Here is a 27,315-nt window from a genome sequence, read left to right on the forward strand (position 1 = left end):
GCGTTCGAGTCATATCCTCGGAAAAATGGAGGTTGAGGAAACCTAGCAGGGGTTATGGCTACCATTGCAGTATCAAGTAGATAATAGAGCAAGTTAGCATAGGACACCAGAATTGGGGTGAATTCTACAGGCTTTTTGATGCAAAATTCCTTCCTTGGTTGGTGTTTTGGTTCGTGCTAAAGGTGGTGTTCGTGATTGGAAGTGTGGTAGATAGGCTTTGTGGTTGATTTAGGGATGACCTTTGCGGATAAATGAGTGGTGGGTAAGGAGAAGGGTTGTTATTGGCTGAGTAATGACATTGTTGGGTTGGTGGGAAACTTGGCCGTATAGGAATGGCAGTCACATCATGGGTTTCTCCCTCATCCTCACCCTCTTCATTTGCCCCAGTTTTCTCATTCGTCCAAGCAGGATGATTAAATTTTCTGCTTTTCAGATCCGCTTCGACCCTTTCCCCGGCGAAGACCAAATCCGCAAAGCTTGAAGGTGCGTACCCCACCATTTTTCATAGTAAAACACTGGTAATGTGTCTACTATTATTGTGATCATCTCTTTCTCCATCATTGTAGGTGTCACTTGAGTTGCCAAGTCTCTACATCTTTGGGCGTATTCTTTGAAAGATCCGTGCCCCCTTTTTGCACATGTTCTGTAGTTCCATCTTTGGTCTCTCTCTTCCCTTCGAAGCTTGAGCTCACTGTTGCTGTCCCACAAAGCTCCACGGAATTTGTCTCGGCCATGCTCTTCCTTGCGAGCCCTCTTGGTTTCTTGTTCAAGGGCTCTTGCGGTAGCTGTATTTTCTTATCGTAACTCAGCACACTCTTTCCGGACGTCTGTAGCGACCAACTTGAATTTTTCTTTGGCAACTCTCGCTTTTCCTAGTTCGGTTTTTAGAGCTCGGACTTCTTCATCCTCTTCCGGAGCTTTTAAGTTCTCTTCGTTGATAATCTTTAACTTGGAGAGCCAATCTAACTCTTGTGTACGAACTTTCAGCCATTCATGATAACCACCGATGATGCCATTACGAAAGCCCCTAAGTTCTTTATCTTTCCTTAACGGGCTTTCCCACGCCTTATGGACTCTTTGTATAATCTTGAAACTTTGCGCACCGAAATCTCTCACAAGGAAAGGAGAGAGGCTTTCTTCCGTCAGTGCTCCCCTCATGGGGTACCCTAACTGTCTTATAGCAAGTGCGGGATTGTAGTTAATGCAACCCCTCGTTCCTATCAACGGGATGTTTGGGTAGTCCCCACATGAGAAGAGAACTCCCTTCTTTCCTTCCTTCCATCGAGGAAACCAGTTGATTGTTCTGCCCCCTATCCCAGCCAAATGTTGGTCCCAATCTACTCTTCTCTTTTCGACACATGAGCGATGGCTTCGGAGCGGACATGGATGCCTTATGTCTTGTTGGAATAGGTACGAAACCAACCATACACAAAGAGTGGGTAAACAGAAGATGATCCGTGCGCTACTCTTCTCGCACCTTTGGTCAAATGTGTCAAATAAGTCCGCCAAGACAGCTACCACGGGCTTTCTTTGCTATGGTGATATGCAAGGAAAGTATCAATTGCGGCTAGGTCCACCAAACCATCCATGTTTGGACAGAGGACGACCCCAAAGATTAGTAATGCTAATACGTCCATAAACGGGACCCACTCCTCTTGATTCGCCATATCCCTTGCCTTGCCTTCTAAGTACTTCCGTGGTAGGCCCACTACGCCGTTTCGAGTTTGCTTTACACGATCCAATCCTCTCGCCGAATCCCTAACCACAACTTCAATCTTGCTCAAGGAGGGAAGAAACCCGAAGAAAAGATACGGTTTCCTTCCCCCAAGAGGACATCCTAGAATCTCCTCAAATTCTTCGATAGTCGGTACTAATTGGAAGTCTCCAAACGTGAAGCATCTCAAAGGCTGGTCATAGTATTGGGTGAGTGATACAACGACTTCTGTGGATATCTCTGCTATGGTCAAATCTAAAATCTTTTCGGAAGGCTTGCATTTGGAGAGGTCCCATCAACCGCCCCAACTCCTTAATACTGGTGATATATGGGCCCTTAATCTTGACTTGATAAAACCTTTTTCCAGTTTGATTTGTTCCCATGTTTTACTAAAGTGAAACAAAACCCAGTGCGAATCAAAACTTCGACATCTATAATGGGTGGAATGGATGAATGCATGAAGAAATGCATATGACCCAGATGCAATTTATGAATACGGGAGCCCGGGAAATTGTCTCCTTCTTAGATACAACGTCTTGGGGTAGCACAGTGCCCGACGTATGTATTTAAGAAGGTGATACGGACCTTCCGTTGGTTTTGCCCAAAAGAGAGGATCAAGACGAAACCCGTGCATGATAAGGCACAACATGGGAATGTACATAGTACGACACTATCCACAAACAAATATAATCAAAGGGGTATACGACATTTGACTACATGCATGGTAGTGTGGACAATGGCACGCAGCGTGTTTGCTCCATGCCCCTATTTTAGGGACCTATATGGGAGGGAGTTAAAAGGGCTTTTTAGTGATAATTCCCAAGGTGGTCATATCTCTCTTGATGGCCTCTAGAGGTATCATCCCCTTCGAAAAACATGTTGCAGCAGTAGGGACTACTAGCAACAATATGTTATCAAAGAGAAAAACTCTAGATGAGGGTTCACTGTAATCAAGCAAGTTGGAGACCTAGCATGATCACAGATTCACCTCCACTCCTTATGTTCCCACGAACCCGGGTATATGGCCCTTTTTCAACTCACCGTGTGTGCAAATAGTGTTGGTGTTTGTGTGCATCAAATGAATAAATATTTATCTCATCCATACATTTTAAAACACACTAAAAGCATCAAAAGAGTTTATATACACAAGAACATAAGAAAAAAGAAAAAGAACAAAAGGGAAGTCATAGTAAAGAAAACACACTGATTGATTGGCCTAACTCTCTAACAAGTGGTCCCCAGTGGAGTCGCCAACTGTCGCAACCTACCCTTCGGCGAGAGGGCGACGCGAGACTCACGGGTGCGTCTTCCAAGGAAGGAATTTAAGTGAAAGGTTCGGGAGTTGTATTTATGCACGGGGAAGGTATTAGCACCCCAATCAAGTGTGCAAACATGACTTCAATTTGTTTTATGTTCCCTTTTACGTCTTTATGTCTTTTTGTACCTTTTATATTTTTTTTATCTGTTTGTGGTCGACAAGGGTGTTTCCCTTGCTCCTACGTATTCCTCAATTGTGGTAAGGAAATCAGACCTACGTAGTTCTTCGAGAACTAAACGTTGGTTAAGTTGTTTTTTTATCTTTTTTTTAAGATATATTTTGACTGAACAAACGTGGTTTAAGGCATTGGACCATTAAACGATCTTTTGTTTTTGAAAGGAGAGAAACGTTAAGGCGTTGGACCATTAACGATCTCTTGGTTTTGAAAGGAGAGAAACGTTAAGGTGTTGGACCATTAACGATCTCTTGGTAAAAGCGCGTTAAAGACAGAAGAAAAGAAAACCGAAAATGAACAAAATAAAGATGAAAGCCAAAAAAACAAGAAATGAATTGAAAGTCTCGAATTCAAAAACTTACCCGTTGAAGAACGAAAAACGAACGAAGAACGGATGAAGAACGACGGAAAACCTTCACAGATTCGCTCACGGAAACATCTCGAAAGCATTACGGAAGTACCTCGGCTTGGATTTTCTTCACAGAAACAATTTTTTTTACCAAAAACAACTGAAATACATAGTGAGGGGGCTGAGGGATCCTTAGAACAGCCCCCTTCAGCCTATTTATAGGGAAAAGGGGGAGGAGGTTACCGCCCAGCTCGCCCAGGCAAGTTGGGTTGCTTCCTCTAGAAGTAATCCAGCTTCGAAAATACTCTGGTAGGCCCAATTCAAAATTTCAAAATTGCTATTTGCACCCCCCATTTTGATAAGTTCACCCCCTTCTGTCGTAATTTACGAAAAAGTTACGGAAGCCTATAGGACTTGATTTTCTTATTTTTTTTCTCTTCCTTCTCACGCATATTAAGTGAAATATGCTTATTTAGGGTTATGAGAATTTTACGGAAGCATTACCGGTGTCCCGAAAGCCCCAAAAGCCCATGTTTTAACAAAACGGGAGAGGTGGTTGCCACCTAGCTAGCCCAAACGAGCTCAGCTCACCCAGGCGAGCTAGATTGCTTCCACCTTAAGCAAGAAAATGCCCAGAAACCTCTAGAAGGGCCTAGATTTGAAAATTACTATTTGCACCCCACCCCCATTTTACTAAATACACCCCATTTGCCCCTTTTTTGCTGATTCTTTTTCCGTAACATTACAGAACTTTACGAATTACGTAACGATACTTGTTTTCTTTCCGTAATGTCATGAAACCTTACGGATTACGCAATCATCCCTTCTTTGGCTTCCAAAATGTTACGGAACTTTACGGATTGCACATTAACACTTCCTTTCAACTCCCGACATGTCGCGGAACTTCACGGATTGTACAAAAATGCTTCCTTTTGACTTCCAGCATGTCACGGAACTTCACGGATTGTCTAACGATGGGTGTCAAGTATCTCGAAGTGGTGAAGCGAGGGTCGCATTCCAACAAACAGATGGTCCCCGGACGAAATTAGGGTATGACATCTGGAAAACGCGATGATCTCGCTAAGTGCATTTGATGCGCTAAGGGAATTTATCAATTAAGCCTTAAATATATGCATTTCCAGACAAATTCGCTTAGCCAGCATGCCTACGCTAAGCGTGTCCATCCATGCTGTTGAATGTTCATCTTCTTTATGAACATTGTGGCTAAGCGGCATCCGTGTGCGCTAAGCCCCTGAAGACATCATTAATGACAAACCTGTGGCTATGCGAATGCTGTCTCGCTAAGCCTAGGTACCCTAGACAGTTTTTTTTATTGACTGCCTCGCACTAAGCCCAAGCTTATCTAAGCTAAGCGTTATTCATTGCGGCAGTCATTGGGCTAAGTGAGTCTCATCACTAAGCCCACATAACTTAGTCAAATTTTTGAAGTGTTGCTCGCGCTAAGCGCCGCCCCCGTGGGCTAAGCGCTATTCCTTGCGGCATGCATAAGGTTAAGCCAGTGCTGCTCGCTAGGCCATTGGTTGAAATAAAGGTGCTCTGTGCTAAGCGAGTGCCTATCTCGCTAAGCCAATTATGCAGAGAAAATTTTTATGTCATGACAGGCTAAGCGCACCCCTATTGCGCTGAGCCAGTGTGTTGTTTTTCCTAAGGCCTGCTAATTTCAGTTTTTATTTTCTGTTTCAATTTTGATAACTTCTGGTTTTTTATTATTGTAGATGGCATCTAGGAAGAGAAAAACCACTACTTCTAAGCCTGCAGCTCAGTATGATACCAGGCGATTCCAATCTTTGGAAGCTTGGAATAGATACACGAACAACATTCTCGGCTGGAATATCCTTCAGGAGAGAAATGTTAAGATTTATCATACGGAGTTCGATGAGTTCAAAGTGGAGTTGGAGAGGCGTAATCTACCCAAATGCCTCACTAACCTCCAGGATGGAAGCATAGACGTGGCTGTGGTTAAGGAATTCTATGCTAATTTATAAACCACAGAGGACCAAGCTCCAAAGCAAGCCAAAGTAAGAGAACACCTGATCAAAATAGATGCAGACAGCCTGAATGAGTTTCTTCCTACTCCAGTGGTATTAGAGGAGGGTGAATCTTTACCCACTTACTTTAGATTTTGTAGGTTGAGGTCGAATCCTCAAGAGATTGAAGCTAGACTCTGTATTCCCCGCAAGGGGTTTATTCTGAATGTTGAGGGCCAACCATGGAAACTCCTTAGAAAGGATCTAACTACACTGGCCTAGACATGGAGTGTCTTCTCTTACTCCAACTTAGCTCCCACATCCCACACCTCAGATTTGAACATGGACAGAGCCAAGTTGGTTTATGGCTTGGTAACCCACATGGATATGAACATTGGCACCCTAATCTCAGGTCAAATCTCTTCTATTGCCCAGAGTAACTCCTCTAGGCTCGATTTTCCAGCCTTGATCACTGCCCTTTGCAGAGTTAAAGGAGTTACCTTTGACAGTCTGACTTATGAGAGCCTGAGCCCAGCCATTAACTTGGCCTACATTAAGAAAAATTGTTGGAATGTGGATGATCTGATAGTTAACTTTTGAGGGGCAAGGAAGGCAAGGGCTCGAACTAGCTGATGTTTCTTCTTCTTCTACTCCACCAGCTCCTCCAGGCCCATCTACCCAGGACTTTCAGCACTTTGAGTCCATGCTTTAGACTCTTTATCAAGGACAAGTATTATTAATGCAGAGCATGCAGGTTGTGGCTTCACCAGGAACTATCTTGACAGTTGAGCAGTTCATAGAGAAGGTAGCTTGGCCTGGAACTCAGCCTTCTCTTCTGAGGAAAGGTGGAGATCCCAGTGCTCAGGTACCTCAGCAGGTACATGATGCATCTTTAGAGGCCACCATCCTTGAGCCATTTGTTTTTTAGGTAGGAGTGACACAGGTAAGGCAGGAGGCTGCTACTCCAAAGAGGTCACCACAGATTTCACCAGATCCACCCTCGTCAGTGGTGGATCAATCTTCTCCTCAGCAGCTAGCAGACCCCCCTTCACCAGTGCATGAGATGCCAATAAACCCTTCTACTCCATTTCTAGAGATTCTAGAGGACCCTACCACACTAGTCCTGGGACTGACTACCACTCCTCCAGCCACTCTTGTGCTACATTTTACAGATGAGGAGGGCACTTAGGATCAGGATACCCAGCAGGATGACCAGTCACAGGAGTTTTAATTTCTTGTTCTCTTTTTTGGATAAAAATTATAATTGTTATACTTATGTCTTTAGTACACTTTTTGTGGTGATATTTGTTTACTTTTGATTGTAGATAATAGTATGCATGTCTTGAAGCATACTGAACAGTTTGACTTGATTATCTGAGTATGCAGTGCAAACATAATTATTTTCTTTGTGAAATTGGTGTTGTGAATTGATTACGTGAAGGGGTGAATCATGTGTTGAAATCATGAGTTTTGAATAAGCATGTATGTAGATGAGAAATCATGAGTAGTATCACAATTAGAAATATAGTCAGTGGACAGATTGATTGAGAAAGAAAAGCTTAAACCATAACCCGGTGAGAGTGTGAACTTAATTGTTGAGAGAACGACTAGCATAAAGCAATGATTTTTGTATCAATCTCTGAATTTTAGAGTGAAATGCATAAATGTGGATATGATGAAGGCCATTATTGTTTTGAAAGCAATTTGACCAAAAAGCTTACCTGTTGATCAATGATAGTATCATTTGCACCCATCTGTGAACTGAATTGGAATTGTCAAATTGAACCTTAAGCTTTGAAATTGTCATCTCCATTTACCTTGCTTAGGTTTTATGAGAGCACATTGGGTTAAGACAATTTTGCTCCAAATTTGGGGGAGTTTGTTATATGGATAATTTAAAAGGTAAGAAACATTAGCACACACAGCAAATTAATAAAATGTTTTATGTGTTAAAAAAACAGAAATTCAAATAAGTGTGTGCTGTTAAAACAAAGTCAAGTGAAAGGCTAGTGAATGGGATAAGTGGATTGAAAAGACAAACTGGGTTAGTCTAGGATTTGTGCTCTCTTAGAACTCAAGCTTTTGCATCCTAGAAAACCAATATTTTTTTAGCCCAGCCTCATTACAAGCCAATAAAAGTCCTTCTGATTCAATTTGTGTATTTCTGACTTTATGGCATGAGATGATGTACAAAGATTGGACCTCTTGTTAGTTGTTATTGGTAAATAACTTAAACACTTATGCGTGAGTGATATAGTGGCCGTGAGAATTTGGTTAAATATCTTTCCATGAAATCTGTCTCTTGCCTAGCTTCATTTAGTTGTGTTGTTGACTAACATGTTCTTTTCTCTGAAAAACTGCATGTCTTGTGAAAAGCAATTGATAAAAGCATTTTTGTTTCATTTGTTATCATGTAATTAAAATTTTGTGAATCACACACCTTTGTACATAATCACTGCATGCTTTTCACTTGAGGAACAGTGAGTTGTTCTGTATTTGCTTGAGGACAAGCAAAACTGTAAATTTGGGGGAGTTTGTTAGTCGATAAAGACAACTAACTTTTGTGTAAGAAATTGTTGTAAATTGTATATGACTTCTCCCATTTATAGTTGTTTTTGGTAGTATTGTAATTACTTTTTGTTAATTTAAGTAATAGGTACTCAGTATCCCAATTTTGTATATTTAATGATCATTCCTTTTCAATTTCAAGCAAAATGGGCAAGATTGGTGAAGTGCAGAATTTATGAACTCGTTGAGCCAGGTCACGTGCTGGGCGAGCCATCCGCTAAGCGTACCATCCTCTGGCTAAGCGCACAGAAGAATCTGGAAGAAGGATGAGTGGCACAGAGGCGCTGAGCGAGTGTGAACTCGCTAAGCGCACCACCTTTAACCCTTAGCCTAAGCGAGAAGACTGGCGCTAAGCCAGAAGTCACTTACGTGCGCTAAGCGAGCTCATCTTCCGCTAAGTGTGCGCCCACCGACAGGAATGCCTATTTAAAGCTGAAATCTCGATTTTGGAGGGGTTGTTGAGTTTTTTGAGAGTTTTTGACTATGGAGAGACTGAGAGAGAGTTAAGCTGGATGAGGAAGCCATCTTGTGGAGCTTTGGATGAGATTTTGAGAGATTGTGAGGTTTCTAGAGGTGGAGGAGACATCCCCACTACTTGTATTTCTTATATCTTTCATCTTTTCTTCTCATTGTTGTAAAGGAAGCTTCCCTGCTATGGAGAGCTAAATCCTCAGTTGGTTCTTCCTATGGGGTACTTGATGTAAATATTTGTATATCTATCTAATGATGTTTTATGTGTTCACTGTGCTATCAGTACTTAATTCTAGTGTGTCTTTGCCTTGATCACGCAATTGCATGCTTAGTTAGGGTCACTCAACATTGGGAAATGGTTTGATCCTTAGAACCTGATAGGATAGGGCTAGCTTATCGTATTTTCACGAGACATCGGGGTACGATAACCTAGTTTTTGTTATGTTATGTCTTAATGCAGTTCTGGTTAAGTTTAGTGCAACAAGAGAAATCTGAGGACGATGCTTGATTAGGATTAGGCTAAACATGCACGAGACATCGGGGTTTAGTAGCCCAGGAGACAACATAGAACACATGAACATTGTTTTGTAGAGAACATCCTCAATAACATCAGTCACCCAGTACGAAGACCAACACGTTGTCTATCTGTCTTTACACACCACTACTCACGTGATTTGCTTTTGAATAGTTTAGTTTACATATTTGTCCATACCACACACCAAACTTTCATCCGAAGACACTCATTTATTGAACCATAGCTTACAAAGTAAAAAAAGTTTCCCGAGAGTTTGATACTCGGTATTCACTTACCGTTTTATACTACGTGCGCGATTCGGTGCACTTGTCGGCCGTCGAACACAGGGTTGCAATAGTTTTTCTTTATGTAGGCCATTTTAATAATAGGGCTTAGTGACTCATAGGTCAAGGTGTCAGAAACGACCCCCTGAGCATCAGACAATGCTGTGATCAACATTGGGAAATGAAGCTGCCCAAGTCCATGTCCATGTCCATCTTCATGAATAAGCCATAAATCAATCTTGCCCAGTCAACATTAAGATCAAAAGTGTGAGAGGTAGGGGCAAGGTTAAAATAAGAAAGTACGCTCCATATTTGATCGAGTGTAGTAAGATCCTTCCATAGATTCCATGGGGCCCCGTCGGCATTCAGGAAGAACCCTCTTCCGGGTGTGCATAAGGTTACCGCAATCGCTTGGTGGTCTGGGTATGTGTGCAAGTACTAGGAGTATGCCAAATGTTCCTCTCTGTCAACAAGGACGACCAGGGTGTTCAAGAAATCATTAATGGTCTCTGCATTGAACTTGATCACATGCCCCCGCACCTTGCAATATTTTGGAGCTCCATCCTCTGGGTCATAGATGTTTGAGTAGAATTCTTTGACCAGAGCGATGTCTATTTGCTTTTCCGAGAGTCTGGTGAGTACTCGGTGCCACTGCCTCTATTGTAGCTCTCTGTAAAATTCATCAAACATGCCCGTAGAGAGCTCAATGTTCCTCTCCAATAAAATGTTCTGGAGGTGAACATTGTCTTGATATATGTGACAAGTTGTCTCTGAAGTGAAGCTTGGCGTTTCCGTGAGGCCATTTGGAAAAAATAAAAACAAGACTGGGTTTAGTAAAAGTAAAAGTGCAAATAGTAAAAAAAATTAAATAACTAAATTAAATTAAAATGTCAGGCGCCAAGCCACCAGTGCGCGCTTAGCACCCAGTCTTGAGCTGGTGGGCTTAGCGCTGTAGTTTCGCTTAGCGCGAGCTACACGTTAAACTTGTTCTTCTATGTTCATGAGCGCGCTTAGCACGTAGTGGGGTGCTTAGCGAGCTCGTTATTCTTCATGGGTGCATTGAGCGCATGTTTGCTCACATAGAGCGCCTGACCAGGTTCATCAGTTGCTAAGAACTCACTCAGCATGCTATGTCGCGCTTAGCAAGTTCATTCCAAACCATCCATTTTTCCCATCCAAATTGCTCGTTCTTGCTAAGCCTAATGCGAGGCTTAGTGAGTTGGTACCTGCGAAGAAGACTATAGTGAACACAGAACAAAAGAAATTAGTGTACCTTAAAATAGCAAGGTTTGCGGATTTGAGTGAGAGAGGAGAAAAGAATGAGATTGGATTAAGGAAAATGAAAATGAAAATGAAAAATGAGTAAATAAGAGTAGCTAGAAGTTGGAGGGGTTGGGCAGTTTCGAAAACCATCAGTAGTTATGACACTTGCGCTTAGCGAGCAGTGGCCTCTAAGCGCGCCAAGGGCAACGTCCCTTGGTATTCCCTCCACAATTTCAAATTACCTACGTGCTTAGCGAGGATGTCTCACTTAGCGTAGGTCTCGCCAGATACGGGCTGAGCGCACAGATGGGTGCTTAGCGCTTTGCAAAGTCAGCCCAACATCTTTTTTACTTCCTGCACCCTTGAAATCAATATATAGAACTATTGGACTATTTTTTTATGAAGAGAAAAAAATTAACAAAAATGTTGGGTTGTCTCCAGTAAGCGCTTATTTTATCATCTTTAGCTAGACATCGTTCTTTATTTTATGGATCATTTAGGTAGACAACACTTGTTAATCATTCTAACTAGCCTCCATTGTAAATTTTTAAGCGTTGTCCGTTGACGATCCATCTTTTCTCCGGGGTGCTTGTTGTAGGGTCCACCAATTCCACAACTTCAAAGTCCAATCCTTTCTTGATGATGCGACGGTTTTATCAAGGATTCGCTTTAGCTCTCTATTTGAAACTTCTTGTTGACCATTTGTTTGGGGATGATAAGGTGTGGCTACCTTATGTCTGACATTGTAATGCTCCAGAACTTTCTTTAATAGTGAATTACAAAAGTGTGTTCCCCCATCACTAATTAGGGCTCGTGGTACTCCAAAATAGGAAAAAATGTTTTTCTTTAAGCATTTTATCACTACCCTCACATCATTCTTGGGAGTGGCTATGGCTTCCACCCACTTAGACACATAATCAACATATAACAGGATATACATATTCTTGTATGAAGATGGGAGAGACCCCGTAAATTCAATCCCCCATCAGTAAAAGATTTCTACCTTTATTATGTTTTTTCAGAGGCATCTCGTTCCTTTTGGAAATTCCCCCTGTTTTCTGGCATTTGTCACAGCGATGCACATAATCATGAGCATCTTTGAAGATTGTGGGCCAAAAGAAACCTGCTTGTAGCACCTTTGCTGTTGTTCTGTCTCTGCTATGGTGACCGCCATATGGTGAACTATGGCACTACCAAAGAATGCTTTGTGCTTCCTAACTTAAAATAGACGTGGATCATCCAATATATAGAAGCGGGCATCATGTAGAAATTTCTTCTGCTGATTCCAGTTAAGCTCTTCGGAAATTATTCTTGTGGCTTTGTAGTTGGCCACATCAGCAAACCAAGGTCTTGTGGTGGCTTGTAAGAGGAACTCATCTAGAAATTCTCCCTTTATCTCCGATTCTTCTTTAGTTACTTTTTCATTCTTCAACCGGGAAAGGTAGTCAGCCACCATATTCTTGGATCCCTTCTTGTCCTTGATGACTATATCAAATTCTTGTATGAGCAGGATCCATCTAATCAACCTTGGTTTTGAATCTGCCTTGGTGAGAAAGTGTTTGATGATAGCATGATCAGTGAAAATCACTACCTTTGACCCACCAAGTATTGCCTGAATTTTTCTAAGGCAAATACAATGGCTAACATCTCCTTCTCCGTAGTGGCATAATTCATTTGTGCTTCATTGAGAACTTTGCTAGCGTAATAAATGGCGTGGAATGTCTTGTCTTGCCTTTGTCCTAGGACTGCGCCCACTACATAATCACTAGCATCGCACATTAATTCAAACTCTTTACTCCAGTTAGGTGCGATCATCACTGGGGTAGTCTTGAGCTTGTCTTTCAGCGTCTGGAAGGCCGCTGAACATTCTTCATCAAATTTGAACACAACATCTTTCTTCAGCAGATTGCTCAACGGTCTTGCAATTTTGGAGAAGTCTTTGATGAATATCCTGTAAAACCTTGCATGTCCTAGGAAGCTACTGATGCCTTTAACATTTGATGGTAGTGGAAACTTCTAAATGACATCAATCTTGGCCCGGTCTACCTCAATCCCTCAGGCTGAAATTTTGTGGCCCAAGACTATGCCTTCTCAAACCATGAAATGACACTTCTCCTAGTTCAGAACTAGGTTTGTTTCCATGCATCTTTGTAGCACCATCTCCAAGTTCTTCAAGTAGCATTCAAATAAGGACCCAAATATCGTGAAGTTGTCCATGAATACATCAATACTTTTCTCCACCATATCTACAAAAAAGGCCAACATGCACGTCTGAAATGTGGTAGGTGCATCACATAACCCAAATGGCATTCGTCTATAGGAAAAGACACCAAAAGGGCATGTGAAGGCCGTCCTTTCCTGATCCTTGGGGTCCACAACAATTTGATTGTACCCAGAGTATCCATTCAAGAAGCAGTAATAAGCCTATCTCGCAAGCCTCTCCAACATCTGGTCCATGAACGGCAAAGGAAAATGATCTTTCCTTGTGGCTTCATTAAGCTTGCGGTAATTAATACACATTCTCCAGCCAATAATAGTCCTTGTTGGGATTAGGTCATTCTTTTCATTCCAAATGACTGTTATGCCCCATTTCTTTGGTACCACCTCGACTGGGCTTACCCAAGAACTGTCAGAAATGGGGTAGATAAGCCCAACCTCTAGAAGCTAAAGCACCTCTTGTTGGATTAAGTGGCCTCAAAATAATTAAGAAGGGGGGGGGGTTGAATTAATTATTCCTAAACCTTTACTAATTAAAAAATTACTCTTCTAAGGCTTTTACTAAATTGTTAAGAGAATGAGGAGTAGAAGAGAAACTTAACAGAAAGTAAAAGCGGAAATTAAATGCACAGCGGAAAGTAAAAGAGTAGGGAAGAAGGATACAAACACACGAGTTTTTATACTGGTTCGGCAACAACCCGTGCCTACATCCAGTCCCCAAGCGACCTGCGGTCCTTGAGATTTCTTTCAACCTTGTAAAAATCCTTTTACAAGCAAAGATCCACAAGGGATGTGCCCTCCCTTGTTCTCTTTGAAACCCTAGTGGATGTACCCTCCACTAGAACTGATCCAGAATAGATGTACCCTCTCTTGTTCTCAGTCAAACCCAAGTAGATGTACTCTCTACTTGTACCACAAAGGATGTATCCTCCAATGTGTTAAGACAAAGATCTCAGGCAGTTAAACCTTTGATACTTTGTGAATGGGGATACAAAAGAATTCTCAGGCGGTTAGTCCTTTGAACACTTTTGTATTAGGGAAAGGGAAGAATCAAAAGAATTCTCAGATTGTGTCATTTTGAATTCTTTGACAAGGGAGAAGGGAGACACAAAAGAATTCAGGCGGTTAGTCCTTCGTTCTTTTGGAAAAGGGAGAAGAGAGACACAAAAAGAATTCAGGCGGTTAGTCCTTGGCGAATTCTTTTTGGCAAAGGGAGAAGAGATGAAAAGAATGAATAACACAAGTTTCCAAGGTTTAGAAAACCAAAAAACTTTGGAAAGCTTTTTGCACAAAGAAGAAGAAGAAATTCAAAGAGATTCAAGGCTTGTAAAGGATTGTATAAGATTGATTGGAAAAGTGTATTGAAAAGCAAATCAAAGCCTTGCTTTTGTAGACTCTTCATGTCTGGCCAAAAGGACCATTTAGAAGAGTTATAACTTTTAGAAAAACTTAAAACCAATTTGAAAAGGTCAAAAACCATTTGAAGAGTTACATCTTTTGATTTATTCAGAAACAATCACTGGTAATCGATTACCAAATCAATGTAATCGATTACACAAAGCTTTTATGTGAAAGGATGTGACTCTTCACATTTGAATTTGAATTTCAACGTTCAAAAGCACTGGTAATCGATTACCAAAACATTGTAACCAATTACAGCTTTTTGAAATCAATTGGAATGTTGTAAATTCATTTGAAAACTTTTTTCAAATCCATTTTGCTACTAGTAATCGATTACAACAATCTGGTAGTCGATTACCAGAGAGTAAAAACTCTTTGGTAAACATGTTTTGAGAAAAATCCATGTGCTACTCAGTTTTTGAAAAAACCTTTTCATACTTATCTTGATTAAGCCTTTTCTTGATTCTTGAATCTTGAGTCTTGAATCTTGATCTCTTGAATCTTGATCCTTGATTCTTGAAATCAACTTTCCTCTTGAATCTTGAAGTGTTCTTGATTCTATCTTGAATATCTTGAACTCATTCTTTGATTGACCTTTGAGATTTTTGTCATCACCTTTGTCATCATATTTTGTTATCATCTTTGTTATCATCAAAACATCTTTGAATTAAATCAATCTTGATTCATCATGAAGCTTTGCTTCTACACCTCTTTCCCCATTTCTTCCTTAATTGATGGGTTGAGCCTTCTCTGGGGCTGCCTGACTGGTCTATAATCTTCTTCCATCATTATATTGTGCATGTAGTAAGCAGGGCTGATCCCTTTAAGATCTGATATGTAACACCCAATTTCTTCCATGTGTCTCTTGAGGACCTCTACTAACCTGTTCTCTTCTTCTACTGTTAGCTCACTGCTGATCACCATAGGCTTGGTCTCATTCTCCTCCAAGAACACATACTTCAGGTGGTTGGGTAGGATCTTTAGCTCTAACTTGGTTTTCTCGAATGGACTCCCGCTTTTTAATTCTTCAAAACTGGTCCCCCTGCATTAATGTTTTCTTCATCATCTAAGTCTTCCAAGCAAGCCCTTAGATCCTTCTCCTCTTCACTGGTTAGACAATCCACAACATAGATCAAAGCTTTCTCAAGTGAAGTTTGTGTGGTTTAGAGAGCACTGATGTCTTCTTTATTGACGCTCATTTCCAGATTACCATTCCTAATATCTATGATGCAGTTGGCAGTCAGCATGAAGGGTTTGCCTAGGACAAGAGGAATCTCTACATCTTCTTCTATGTCCATGATGAAAAAATCCACCGGGAAAGTAAAGTGACAGACTTTGACTAGGACATCTTCCACTACCCCGTACAGTCTTGTGATTGATTAGTCTGGGAGCTGGAGCGTCATCTTGGTAAGGTATGTCTTCTGGTTTCCAATGCCTCTACACATTGACAGGGGCGTCAAGTTCATGCTTGCCCCTAAGTCAATGAGAGCCTTCCCTATTGACTCATTCCCTATGGTGCAAGGGATTGTCACGCTCCCGGGGTCTTTTGAATTTCTTGGGCAACTTCCTTTGTATCACTGCACTGTTGTTGCCTCCCACCATAATGCTTTCATTGTCAATGTACTTTTCCTTCTTGGTAAGGATGTTCTTCATGAATTTGGTGTAGAGCGACATCTACTGCAAGGCTTCCCCAAATGGCATGGTTATCTCTAGCCCCTTGAATATCTCCAAGAAATGCTTGAAGTAGCACTCCTTATTCTTCTTTGATGGCACTAAAGGATATGGGAACTCCTTTAGAGGGGGTAGTGGCTCTTCTTTCCTAGCCTCTCGGGCTAGCTGACTTTTTTTCTTAGAAGTCAAGACCTTCTTCTCTTCCTCTTTCTCTTATTTCTTCTTCTCTTCTTCCTCTTTCTGTCCTTCTTTGTCTGCCCTTCCTTCCTCAAACTGGTTTTCTTCAACTTTCTCTTCTTCTCCTTGTGCTCTCCTCTAGCTTCTAGTCAACATTGCCTTGCTAATGGCGCTCTTCTTCTCTGTGTTGGCTCCAAAGCTGCTAGTGGGTCTTTCAGCCATTTGTTTGGCTAATTTTCCCACTTGTATCTCCAGGTTCTTGATGGATGACTCCGTGCTCTTGTAGTTGGACATGGATATCTGCATAAATTGAGACAGCGTCTCCTCAAGCTTGTTGGTCTTCTCATAAAGATCAATCCCTTGGTTGGAATTCTGGCCAGGTTGACTTCTTTGCTCATTGTTGAATTGGTTCCCCGGATGATTCCTCCAATTTGAGCCTTCTACGAAATTCCTCCCTTGGTTGAATCTCGGCGGTCCTCTTTGGTTGTATCCTTGGAATCCATGGCAATTATGAGCTCCCATGTAGTTCACCTCCCTAGAAGAATCTTCTTCGGCTATGCATTGCCCTGGCTTGTGTGCTCCACTGTAGATATGGCATCCCCTTATTTGCATCTTGAGCTGTGAGTTCTAGAAGACTCATTTTTGTTGGCGTGTATGCTCGATCATGAAGAATGGCATGATCACTGGCTGCCATGTTCTCTATCAGCTCCATTGCCTCCTCTGGTGTCTTCATCTTGATTTTACCCCCTGCGGATGCGTCATGAAGTTGCTTTGACTATGGTCACAGGCCATCTATGAAGATGTTTAGTTGCACCGGTTCGCTGTACCCATGTGTAGGCATCTTCCTGAGTAGTTCGAGGAAACGGTCGAGCGCCTCGCTAAGTGATTCATCGGAGAATTGATGGAATGAGGATATTTCCATCTTCCCCTCGGCAGTCTTTGACTCCGGGAAGTATTTCTTTAAGAATTTTTCTACAACTTCCCAGGTCTGCAAGCTATTGCCCTTGAATGAGTGTAGCCATCATTTTGCTTCCCTTGCCAAAGAAAAAGAGAAAAGATTGAGGCGTATGGCATTCTCATGAACACCAACTATCTTTACCGTGTTACAAATTTCTATGTAGGTGGCAAGATGAGTGTAAGGATCCTCATTCGGTAGACCGTGGAAGAGGTTTCCTTGTATCAGTTGTATGAGAGAGTGAGGATAAGATATGTTGGTTGCTTGAACCTTTGGCCTTGCAATACTGGGGAAAAACTATGGGGTAGTTGTACTAGAGTAGTCCTTTAGTGTCACTCATCGTGCATGCTCCTCTTCCTTTTGATAGTAGTTTTGTGGAGAGGGTGGAGGTGAGGGTTGACTGCTTCCTTGTATTTCTTGCTCTCTTCTTCTTCCTGCAGCATTGTTTCACCTACAAGTGGCTTCAATTTCTGAATTTAGTGGAGCTAAATCTTCGGTTACAGTTCTACCTCGCATACACAGAAACATGCAAAATTGAAAATATGTGGCAACCAAGTATGAAGAACAAAATCCCAAGCAATGGCGCCAAAAACTTGTTAACAGTTTGGCAAGTGTACCAAATGTCCAAGTAGTAAAGACTCGAAAGTCCGAGTGTCGATTTCCACAGGGACTTTGTTTTTTACTTGTGTTGGATAATTTCTAATTTATAAAGAAAGAAGATGAGATGAGGTATAAAAGATGAGTTTAAAAGAATAGGATATAAAATAATAGCTATTAATAAAAGACAAAAGAAATAATAGGGAATTCAATGAGATGAGAATGTTAAGACCTAGCATGCCTTATTTGCATAAGATGCATTATTTTATATTTTTCTCTACCACTTAGGCGAATTTTCTCTACCGACATCTATTAGAATACTTGCCCTGGATGTCTCATAATGACAAGCCTATTTTACCTATCTATCACCCAAATGTCTTTGCAAAGACTCAATAAATAAAATGCATGAAGTTTTAATTTTAGATGCTTCATTTGATGCATGGACATAATGCAATCATTCCATGTCTAGCAATGATTTTATTAAGATACCCCTTTCTTTTAGTTCTATTAGGAATTACCCTTTGTCGAGCGACTAATCCCTAAAATTGATGCATGTAAGACCTTCCTTTTATTTCCATTAGGAATTACCCTTTGTCGAGCACCTAACCCCTAAAGATGATGCAAGGATGAATGATACATGAAATTAAAATAAGAAAGGATAATAGGAAAGCAAATACCTATTTGCATTGATAGATATGAAGCATACAATACATCTTTTGGCTTTTTAGGCCTATCAGGCCCTAACTAAGGGTTTAACCTCTCATAGCCATAAGGGGCCTTACACTTGAAAAGGGATATAGGAACTAATGGAGGAGAAGGGATGGAAAAAGGGAATAGAAAATAATGGAAGAGAAGAAAATATTCCCTAAGGGAGAGTTCTCAGGCTTTAGGTGTGTATTAGAGTGTTGTAAGACTCGGTGTGTCCTTTCTCTTTGGCTTGATCCTCTTTTTATAGTTGCTGGAGTGGACTTGGGCCTGCGCTAAGCTTGTGCTGCTCGCTTAGCGTGGGTGCTTGTTTTCACGCTTAGCGCGACTTTGCTCGCTTAGTGCCAATGCGTGTTTTCGTCGTGAGCATGTGATGCGCATTGAGCACGTCTTGGGCTGGGCCTTTTTGCTATTTTTTGCATCTTTTTGACTTTTTATTCCTCTTTTTCATATCTACAAGCCATGAATAAGAAAAACATCAATTCTTAACTTTTAAGCATAAATAATTGCTAAATAATTATTTTTAAGGTTATTTCCATTATATTTTTATCATAAAAAACAACTCATATTTAGCAATTATCAGTGATGCAGTGGGGAATATAGCAAAGATATGTTGGTGGGTGCCCAAGAAACCAACCTAATCTAATGCTATACCTCAAGCACCTGCAGCCCTCAATCACCTTAGACAACAATTGTTGAAACAAAGTGGACCTCCGACAATGGAGCCTCTAATCACATGATAAGTAAAACTAGTATGTTGAGTAACATTCAAGAATATTCAAGTACAAATTGTAAAGCATAATCCTAAGTTTGCCTTAATCACCATGCCGTGTGAAGACATCCTACGCAACCCACATAACATTCGCTTTGTATTATCACATCCTGGATGGAAGGCTGTCATGTGTGAAGAACTTGAGGCCCTACATAAGAATCAAACTTGGGAACTTGCCCCTTGCACCGTTAACTTGCATGTTATTGGCTCTAAATGGGTTTTCAAAACTCAAACCTGATGGGTCCATGGATCATCTCAAAGCTCACCTTGTTGAAAAGGGATACCACCAAGTCAATGGAGTGGATTATACTGAATCATTCTCTCCCGTAATCAAGCCAGGCATCATTAGACTAATAATCACTATAGCCCCTGTTCAGATATGGTCCATTTGACAACTTGATGAAAAAAACGTGTTTTTGTGTGGTGTGCTTTTTGAAAACATTTACATGGAGCAATCTCCTGGAATGACTAACCCTCAATTCCTAAACCATGTTTGCAAAATTCAAATGGCTCTATATGAACTTAAACAAGATCCACTAATTCTTCTCCTATATGTAGATGATATACTTCTCACAAGATCCACTACCACTCTGGCTTCATTCAAATTCTGCAACATGAATTTGCCATAAAGGATTTGGGATCTTTGATCATCACTTCTTCGGCATTGAGATACTCTCGAGAACTGATGACCTTCATCTATCCCAGTCACACTATGCTCTTACCATCCTTGAACGAGCTAACATGATTGATTGTAAGCCAATGCGCACACCACTTGAAGCTATGGCCAAGATGATGTCCAATAATACTCCCCTTGATGATCCATGTTACTTTTGTGGGCTTGTTGGTGCTCTACAATACCTCACTCTTATTCACTTCGATATTTCGTATAGTGGTAATCATGTGTCTCAATTTGTGCATTCTTTTACTATTGTGCATTCAAAAATGGTTCGTCATATCTTACAATATGTCTAAGAAACTATTGCAGGTCTCCACTTTACTTAAAACACTACACTTGATCTTTTTTCCTTTTTTGATGCAGATTAGGCAGGTTGTCCTACCACTCGGCACTCTACCACTGACTATTGTATCTTTCTTGGCAGAAATCCTATCTCATGGAGTGCAAAGAAACAACCAACAGTTTCTCACTCCAAGACTGAAGCTAAATATGAGGCCATGGAAAACATTGTAGCTGAATTGACTTTTCTCTTGAAAGACCTTTACATTTCACTTGCTTGCACTCCATTATTATTTTGTGACAGTATTAGTGCTCTTCACAAGACCATCAATCCAGTTTTTCAAGACCACAACAAACACATTGAATTGGATTGTCATTTCATTTGCAAAAGAGTTGCACTTGTCAATCTTGTCACTCACCACATTCCTACCAATGATCAAGTTGCTGACCAATTTTTAAGCCTGTGTCCAATCCTCGACCTCGTTTGAGTGAGGGTATTAACAATAACCAGTTGTCTATGGACAACTATTATGATAATTATGAATGAAAGGAAATTGAGAGATAGTGCAAGGAAAATCCCCATAATCGTGCCACCAATAATGAAGACCCTTGAAGGATTAAAGTGCATTTAAATGTCACAAATCAGTCCAGCAAATCTATCAGATTCTAGTTCTACACAGTAAGATAACTTAGCCTTTATTTGAAATCTATTAATATGCGATTATACTGAACCGTTATACACTCTGTTATATATGCACCTCCATAAAATCATTTGAAGTTTTTCACATCATAAAATAAAAATCAAACTTGTTATGCGTGTATAACTGTTTATATCATAAGTCATAATGACCATGACTAATTTTTCATTTCATAATAATCGATAGGTATAATGATTCATCCAGAGGATACACTGTTATATACACAACTTTAGAGAAGGTATTGAGACTTAAAAGGATATTTAGGACTGTATATAGTTTAGGAATGGTGGTGTCCAAATTTGATAATTATGCAGTGGGGTAAGATGCCATCATAGCTATGCCACAGAGTCCTTCCTGAGCTTTGACACCCCTCTGCATCATAATGTAGCCTTCTTCGCCCCATTCGGTTCCCCACGAGTTCTTAACCAACCAATATTGAGTTCCATCAGCGCTAACACCGTATCCCACGGCAGTGACACCGTGATCCAACTGGGTTCCACATGAACCGGTGAAAACACCAGTCTTGTAAAATTGAAAGTCAGAGCCACTGGCATCAATGGCTACAGAAACCGGTTGATTGGCCACAGCCTTTTGCAGTGCCTTCTCATTGTTAACAGGGACATCTTCATAGCCAGTGATGGTAGCAGCGTGGTTTGCTGCTTCATTTGCATTGCATTTTCCATCGACAGCCTTGTAGGGGTAATTGGCTTCAGTGTTGAGTCCATGGTTTTGGATGATGAATTTGAAAGCACCATCCATAAAACCACCCGCACAACCTTGGTCCTCACCCTTTGTGTCACAATCAACTACTTCTTGTTCGGACAAAGAGATCAATTTTCCAGAATTCAGTGCATGAATTCCTTCGGTTGCTGCAACAGCAGAAAACGCCCAACAACATCCTACAAGGCCAATTAAAAGTTATTAGATAACCATTCAATTGAATTTGATTTGTGAAACAAATTATCAAGCACTTACCACATTGGCCTTGGTCCTTGATGGGTGTCACTGCACCCTTTTGCCTCCAATCCACTGTGGATGGTAATGCAGTCACATTTTCATACTTAAAAGTGGTTGTTCTTGTGATTGAGGAACACATGTGCCCCTTGAATCTATTTCTTGGTGCAATGAACTCTTCATTGGTGAGGTCTGCAAATTGATTAATGCCTAGCTTGTAAGGTTTGTTGGCAGCATTGTTGAAGGCTTCAATGTAATTCACATTTTCCTTGAATATCTTGAAACGCTTTTCCCTTTCCTCAGGGTCTTTATACACTTTGGCATAGCGAGCCATCCATTCTTCGTGCCTCTCATACATGGATGCATCTTGGAGAGTGCGAGATGTGACTTGAAAAGCCCAGAATCCCAAACAAAAAAGCAATGCCAATGAAATATGATAGAATTGATTTTTGGCAACCATGGTAGCTACTAGCTAGTGTAGTGTAATGTGACAATAATTGGAACAATTAGTTCAGACTTGTTAGTGAAATGTGTGAAAGATGTGCTCTGCCGTGCTATTCATGATTATTTGTGGTCTTTATATAGGCATGTTAACGTTGAATTCTAAATTAGTCTTAGTTTTCAACTCAAATCTCAAAGACAAACAAATGTTTCTCTCTTGTATGTACCTGCCACATTTTTTCTGGATTAGAGCCTTGTTTCCGTATATTGGTGCTATAGACAAATTACTTGTCAAGTTTAACGTAGATGCTTCAATATACCGTGCCAAAGTACATTTCAATATAACGTAGATGCTTCAAATATAACGTATTGGAAAAGTTAGGAATTATAATAATGGAGGTTTGAAAACTTAATCAACTTCGTGCAGGCAAAATGCTAAATGAAAAGTCGTACTCTTCCAAATCAAATATATACATTTTATACAAAAACATATAATAATATATATTTGCCGTGAATCTTTTTTTACTCAATAGTAAATGGAACGTAGATTCTAGATAGTAGTAGTATTTAATTAAGTCTACGTCACAACAAAACGGAGCATAAGATGAAAACATGCAAGTACTAAATAAGGCCCTCTACTATTTAAGTACTTAAAAATATTCAAGTAATATCATAAAAAAATATACATTTTATTTCACTAAACAAATAACATAATTTAAATAAATATGGAAAAAATATATCATATTTTTTTTATAATTTAAGTTACTTTTATGTTATTGTCTATTATTCAATTTATATATCGAAAAAAATTAGATACATATAAATATGTATATATAAAGTAGGCATAACAAAGGGTACATCGGAAATAGGTTTGATTCTCCTTATTTCGGTTCGCAAAAAAGATAAGAATGATTTGAAAGAGGTGATATTATATTTTTGGAATGAATTCATACTACCGTCCAATTTTATCGAGTTTGGGAAAACTTGCAGGAATATATATTTTTAAAATACTAATTATATTTATGATTTAATTTATTCTTTATATTTGGTCTCCTAAAGAAAATTCTCTAACTCCATCATTATCATCTATTATTACAAAATATCATTTCATATTAAAGTTTACATATATTTTGTCATTTATGAAAATACTAATTTTAGTTTGATTTCCTTTATAATTTTAATTTTTTGTGTTTTTTCAATAGGTTGATATATCATAGAGTTTAAAATTCATTGAATATGAATCTATGCTTGTAAAATGTTATGAAATTAATTTAAAGATTGGCACTTTTTAATAACATGTCACATTTTAAATTAAATAAAAAGAAAAACATGAAATAAATAACAACTTCCAATTTGTTTATAAAATCAAGAGAAAAAACTATTACAAACTATAAAAAAATTTTAAATTTTCAGTGTCGTCGCACCTTGGGACGACCCTCAGGGCCTTGGATTCACTCGGGATATTACATACAGCAACCTTTTTTATAGGAGTTATTAGTGTAATATATATTATGAGATGCGACGGTAAAGTATTCAAATATTAAGAGGACTAATGTAATATACAAGAAAATGTCTACATAATATTTTTAAACATTAAATGATTATAAGAAAATATTAAAAATGATTAATTTGTTTCAGAAAACTTTTTTCTTTTTAATAATTTACCATATGCGTTATAAAATGTCAATTATTTTTTAAATTTATTAATCTCCTTCAAATTCTGCTGGATTGGATTTAGTTAATCGGTATGTTTCTTTTTGAAAAAAAATATAATTTTGTCCCTAAAGTTTGAAAAAGTGTGATAAATACATCCTATTGTTAATTTTCTCCATTAACCCAAAGGGCTAATTAACCTAGCCTATGTGACATCAATGGACCTATTAGTCTTCTTAAATTTTGTTGTGTGTATTGTTGACATGAAAATTATCACCAAAATTTCGACCAACTAAATTAAAATCACCATCATCACCATAGGTTGTCACCACTACCGTTAATCATGCCTTCATAGATTCCTCTCGTTGAAAGGTAAAAACCACTATAAATCCATCAATCACCACCGGAGTCACCTCAAAACTCTCCAATAGCAACAAAATGACTATCTTTGTAAACAGTAACAACAAACCTCCATTGCAAATAACAACAACAACAACAAACCATAACGAACCACCATGAAAAGACTCATCTCGTTGGAGACTTGCAACCCTATAAACAAACAAGGAAAAAGGAAAGAGGAAAAAATCAAATTAAGCATGAAGCCCCTTTTCTTGTTCTCTTTTTTTCTCCTTTTGGTTCGATCCACCTCTCACGCATGCGAATTCATATTTCTCTTGTAGCTTAAACGTCACGGTTAAAATAAATTATCAAACTTGTGATAATCTCTGTGCTTGACATCTTGATGAATTTGTTGCTACATGATTTTAGAGGGGGGGGGGGGGGGATGAAATTGTGTGGGGGTGGTGTTGGGTTTGTGGTAAGAGACTTAGACGCCATGGTGGTGGAGAGTGCGAAGGTGCAATGGAGGTGGAGAGGGAGAAGATGCAACGAAGAAGGAAAGGAGAAGAATGAAGGAGGAGAAAGAGAAAGACAAAAAGAAAATTATCTACAATTCTCCAAATTGAAAAAATAGTCCTCAGAAATTTTGATCACAATTTATTCCATCTACGTCAGTAACACATAACAAAATTTAGGATGACAAATAGGTTCAATAGTGCCACACAGGATTAGCTGTTTGGATTAACAAAAAAAATTGATTGTGAGATGAATTTAATGTATTTTTTGAAAATTTAGGGGTAATTTTATTTTCTATTTTTCAGGGATCAAAGTATTAACGCCTTACAAATTCAAGGACTAAATTGAATATTTACGGTTACTCTTATAATAATTCCAAACTTTTTAATAGGCACAACACAAGACATCCCTTTGAAAACTACTTTGCCACCGTATGCCAGTTAGTGCCTCTATGTACACTTGACAAATAATTTGTCCGGAGTACCTAACCTGCATATGCAAACAATACAAGAGTCATATTCCAAACATTCTCATTTGTACGTACATTTAGAGAAAGATGCTTTCGGATGTGAGTTGAAAACCAAGAAGATTAATTTACCATTCAACGTTCACTTTACTATAAATACCACAAATAATCTTGGGTACCAGCACAACACATCTTACATTTCACTAATCAACTTCAAGTAATTGTTCCATAATTGCCTCGCTCACTACGCTAGCTACCATGGTTGCCAAAAATCATTTCTGTCATATTTCATTGGCAATGCTTCTCTGCATGGCTTTCTTGGCTTTTCAAGTCACATGTCGCAGTCTCCAAGATGCATCCATGTATGAGAGGCATGAGCAATGGATGACTCGTTACGGCAAGGTGTATAAGGACCCTCAGGAACGGGAAAAGCGTTTCAGGATATTTAAGGAAAATGTGAATTACATTGAAGCTTTCAACAACGCTGCCAATAAACGTTACAAGCTAGCCATTAATCAATTTGCAGACCTCACTAACGAAGAGTTCATTGCACCCAGAAATAGATTCAAGGGGCATATGTGTTCCTCAATCATTAGGACAACCACTTTTAAGTATGAAAATGTGACAGCAGTACCATCCACAGTGGATTGGAGGCAAAAAGGAGCAGTTACACCCATCAAGGACCAAGGTCAATGTGGTAAGTGTATGATAATTCATTTACTAATTCAAATGATATTGAAGGATTTTCTAACTGTTGATTTACTTCGTAGGATGTTGTTGGGCATTTTCTGCTGTTGCAGCAACTGAAGGAATTCATGCACTGACTTCTGGAAAATTGATATCTTTGTCGGAACAAGAACTTGTTGATTGTGACACAAAGGGTGTGGACCAAGGTTGTGAAGGTGGTCTTATGGATGATGCTTTTAAATTCGTCATCCAAAATCATGGACTCAATACCGAAGCCAACTACCCCTATAAGGGTGTTGATGGAAAGTGCAATGTAAATGAAGCAGCCAACGATGCTGCTACTATTACTGGGTATGAGGATGTCCCTGCCAACAATGAGAAGGCACTGCAAAAAGCTGTGGCCAATCAACCAGTTTCCGTAGCCATTGATGCCAGTGGCTCTGACTTTCAATTTTACAAGAGTGGTGTCTTCACTGGTTCATGTGGAACTGAGTTGGATCACGGAGTCACTGCTGTGGGATATGGTGTTAGTAATGATGGGACTGAATATTGGTTGGTTAAGAACTCATGGGGAACCGAGTGGGGTGAAGAAGGTTACATTAGGATGCAAAGGGGAGTGAATTCTGAGGAAGGACTCTGTGGCATAGCTATGCAAGCATCTTACCCTACTGCATAATTATAAAATCTGGACACCATTATACTATATGTTTACAACTCTACTTATCTTTTTAAGCATTGATTCCTCCTATAGGTCGTGTATATCATTATATCCCTTGCGTGAACAAAATATTGTACATTGTACTTGTATAAAATAATTACGATTTATGAGTTATGGCATATTAGATAAAGGTATCAAAATCAAAACCCCATAACATGAAGAAGAGAGAAGCAGTAAGGCGTGCATGCAGAGACCCTGAGAAAGACCTATGAAAGAATTGTTGCTCAGTACACTGATATTGAAGGGTATATGTGTATATATATATATATATATAGTATTGACAGTGTTAACAAAACAACACAAAGAAATGTTCTAAGGAATATGAATTTGTCATTCTAACGGTCTTTCCCCCTCTATCTTGAGAAAAGGAGATCTTTAGATGTTGAGAAAATGCCTATTGTACAAAATGTCTCCACTAATCTACGTCAGTCTCCTAAAGTGTGAGATTATTGTCAATTCAAGCAAGAAGTTATGCATTGGAAGACATCTTCACTGCACGGAATTGTGAGGCCAGCCATGGGACTACAAGAAAAATGACATATACCTATAGACAAAAATTGTCACTATAAATAAAAATTTCGTAGGTAAAAGTATGATAGACTTTGTTCTACGGACATTTCTTCCGTCAACTTTGAGAGGGCGTATAATGACGGCTAATTGTCTGTCACTATAAGGTTTACCTACTATTTATAGTGTGTAGGTAAAAGTCATTAACTTCTACCTACATCTTCTAAGTGTAGATAAAAGTC

The 27,315-nt window shown here is 39.5% G+C and overlaps 3 protein-coding genes across 3 annotated transcripts; 2 read left to right on the forward strand and 1 right to left on the reverse strand.

The window, feature by feature from the left end:
* The first annotated feature begins 19,880 nt into the window (after nt 1-19,880).
* On the forward strand, nt 19,881-20,328 carry LOC114378769 (uncharacterized mitochondrial protein AtMg00810-like). Its single transcript, XM_028337396.1, has 2 exons — nt 19,881-20,084; nt 20,179-20,328. The coding sequence occupies exons 1-2, from the start codon at nt 19,881-19,883 to the stop codon at nt 20,326-20,328; spliced, it is 354 nt and encodes a 117-aa protein (XP_028193197.1).
* Nucleotides 20,329-20,907: 579 nt separating this feature from the next.
* On the reverse strand, nt 20,908-22,291 carry LOC114379553 (senescence-specific cysteine protease SAG39-like). The gene is made up of 2 exons (XM_028338229.1): nt 21,768-22,291; nt 20,908-21,691 (listed from the first exon to the last, which is right to left on the reverse strand). The coding sequence occupies exons 1-2, from the start codon at nt 22,204-22,206 to the stop codon at nt 21,099-21,101; spliced, it is 1,032 nt and encodes a 343-aa protein (XP_028194030.1). The 5' UTR covers nt 22,207-22,291; the 3' UTR covers nt 20,908-21,098.
* Nucleotides 22,292-25,359: 3,068 nt separating this feature from the next.
* Nucleotides 25,360-26,687, forward strand: LOC114379552 (senescence-specific cysteine protease SAG39-like). Its single transcript, XM_028338227.1, has 2 exons — nt 25,360-25,858; nt 25,932-26,687. The coding sequence occupies exons 1-2, from the start codon at nt 25,420-25,422 to the stop codon at nt 26,522-26,524; spliced, it is 1,032 nt and encodes a 343-aa protein (XP_028194028.1). The 5' UTR covers nt 25,360-25,419; the 3' UTR covers nt 26,525-26,687.
* Nucleotides 26,688-27,315: the final 628 nt, after the last annotated feature.

Source organism: Glycine soja, chromosome 12, assembly GCF_004193775.1.
Source record: "Glycine soja cultivar W05 chromosome 12, ASM419377v2, whole genome shotgun sequence".
Lineage (NCBI taxonomy): Eukaryota > Viridiplantae > Streptophyta > Magnoliopsida > Fabales > Fabaceae > Glycine > Glycine soja.

Excerpts from the sequence above, each read along its gene's own strand:
- LOC114379553 (XM_028338229.1), bottom strand. The coding sequence starts at position 22,206 with ATGGTTGCCAAAAATCAATTCTATCATATTTCATTGGCATTGCTTTTT. Across the intron at positions 21,692-21,767 it reads CAAGGACCAAGGCCAATGTG|GATGTTGTTGGGCGTTTTCT; the intron begins GTAAGTGCTTGA and ends TTGGCCTTGTAG.
- LOC114378769 (XM_028337396.1), top strand. The coding sequence starts at position 19,881 with ATGATTGATTGTAAGCCAATGCGCACACCACTTGAAGCTATGGCCAAG. Across the intron at positions 20,085-20,178 it reads CTATTGTGCATTCAAAAATG|ATTAGGCAGGTTGTCCTACC; the intron begins GTTCGTCATATC and ends TTTTTGATGCAG.
- LOC114379552 (XM_028338227.1), top strand. The coding sequence starts at position 25,420 with ATGGTTGCCAAAAATCATTTCTGTCATATTTCATTGGCAATGCTTCTC. Across the intron at positions 25,859-25,931 it reads CAAGGACCAAGGTCAATGTG|GATGTTGTTGGGCATTTTCT; the intron begins GTAAGTGTATGA and ends TTTACTTCGTAG.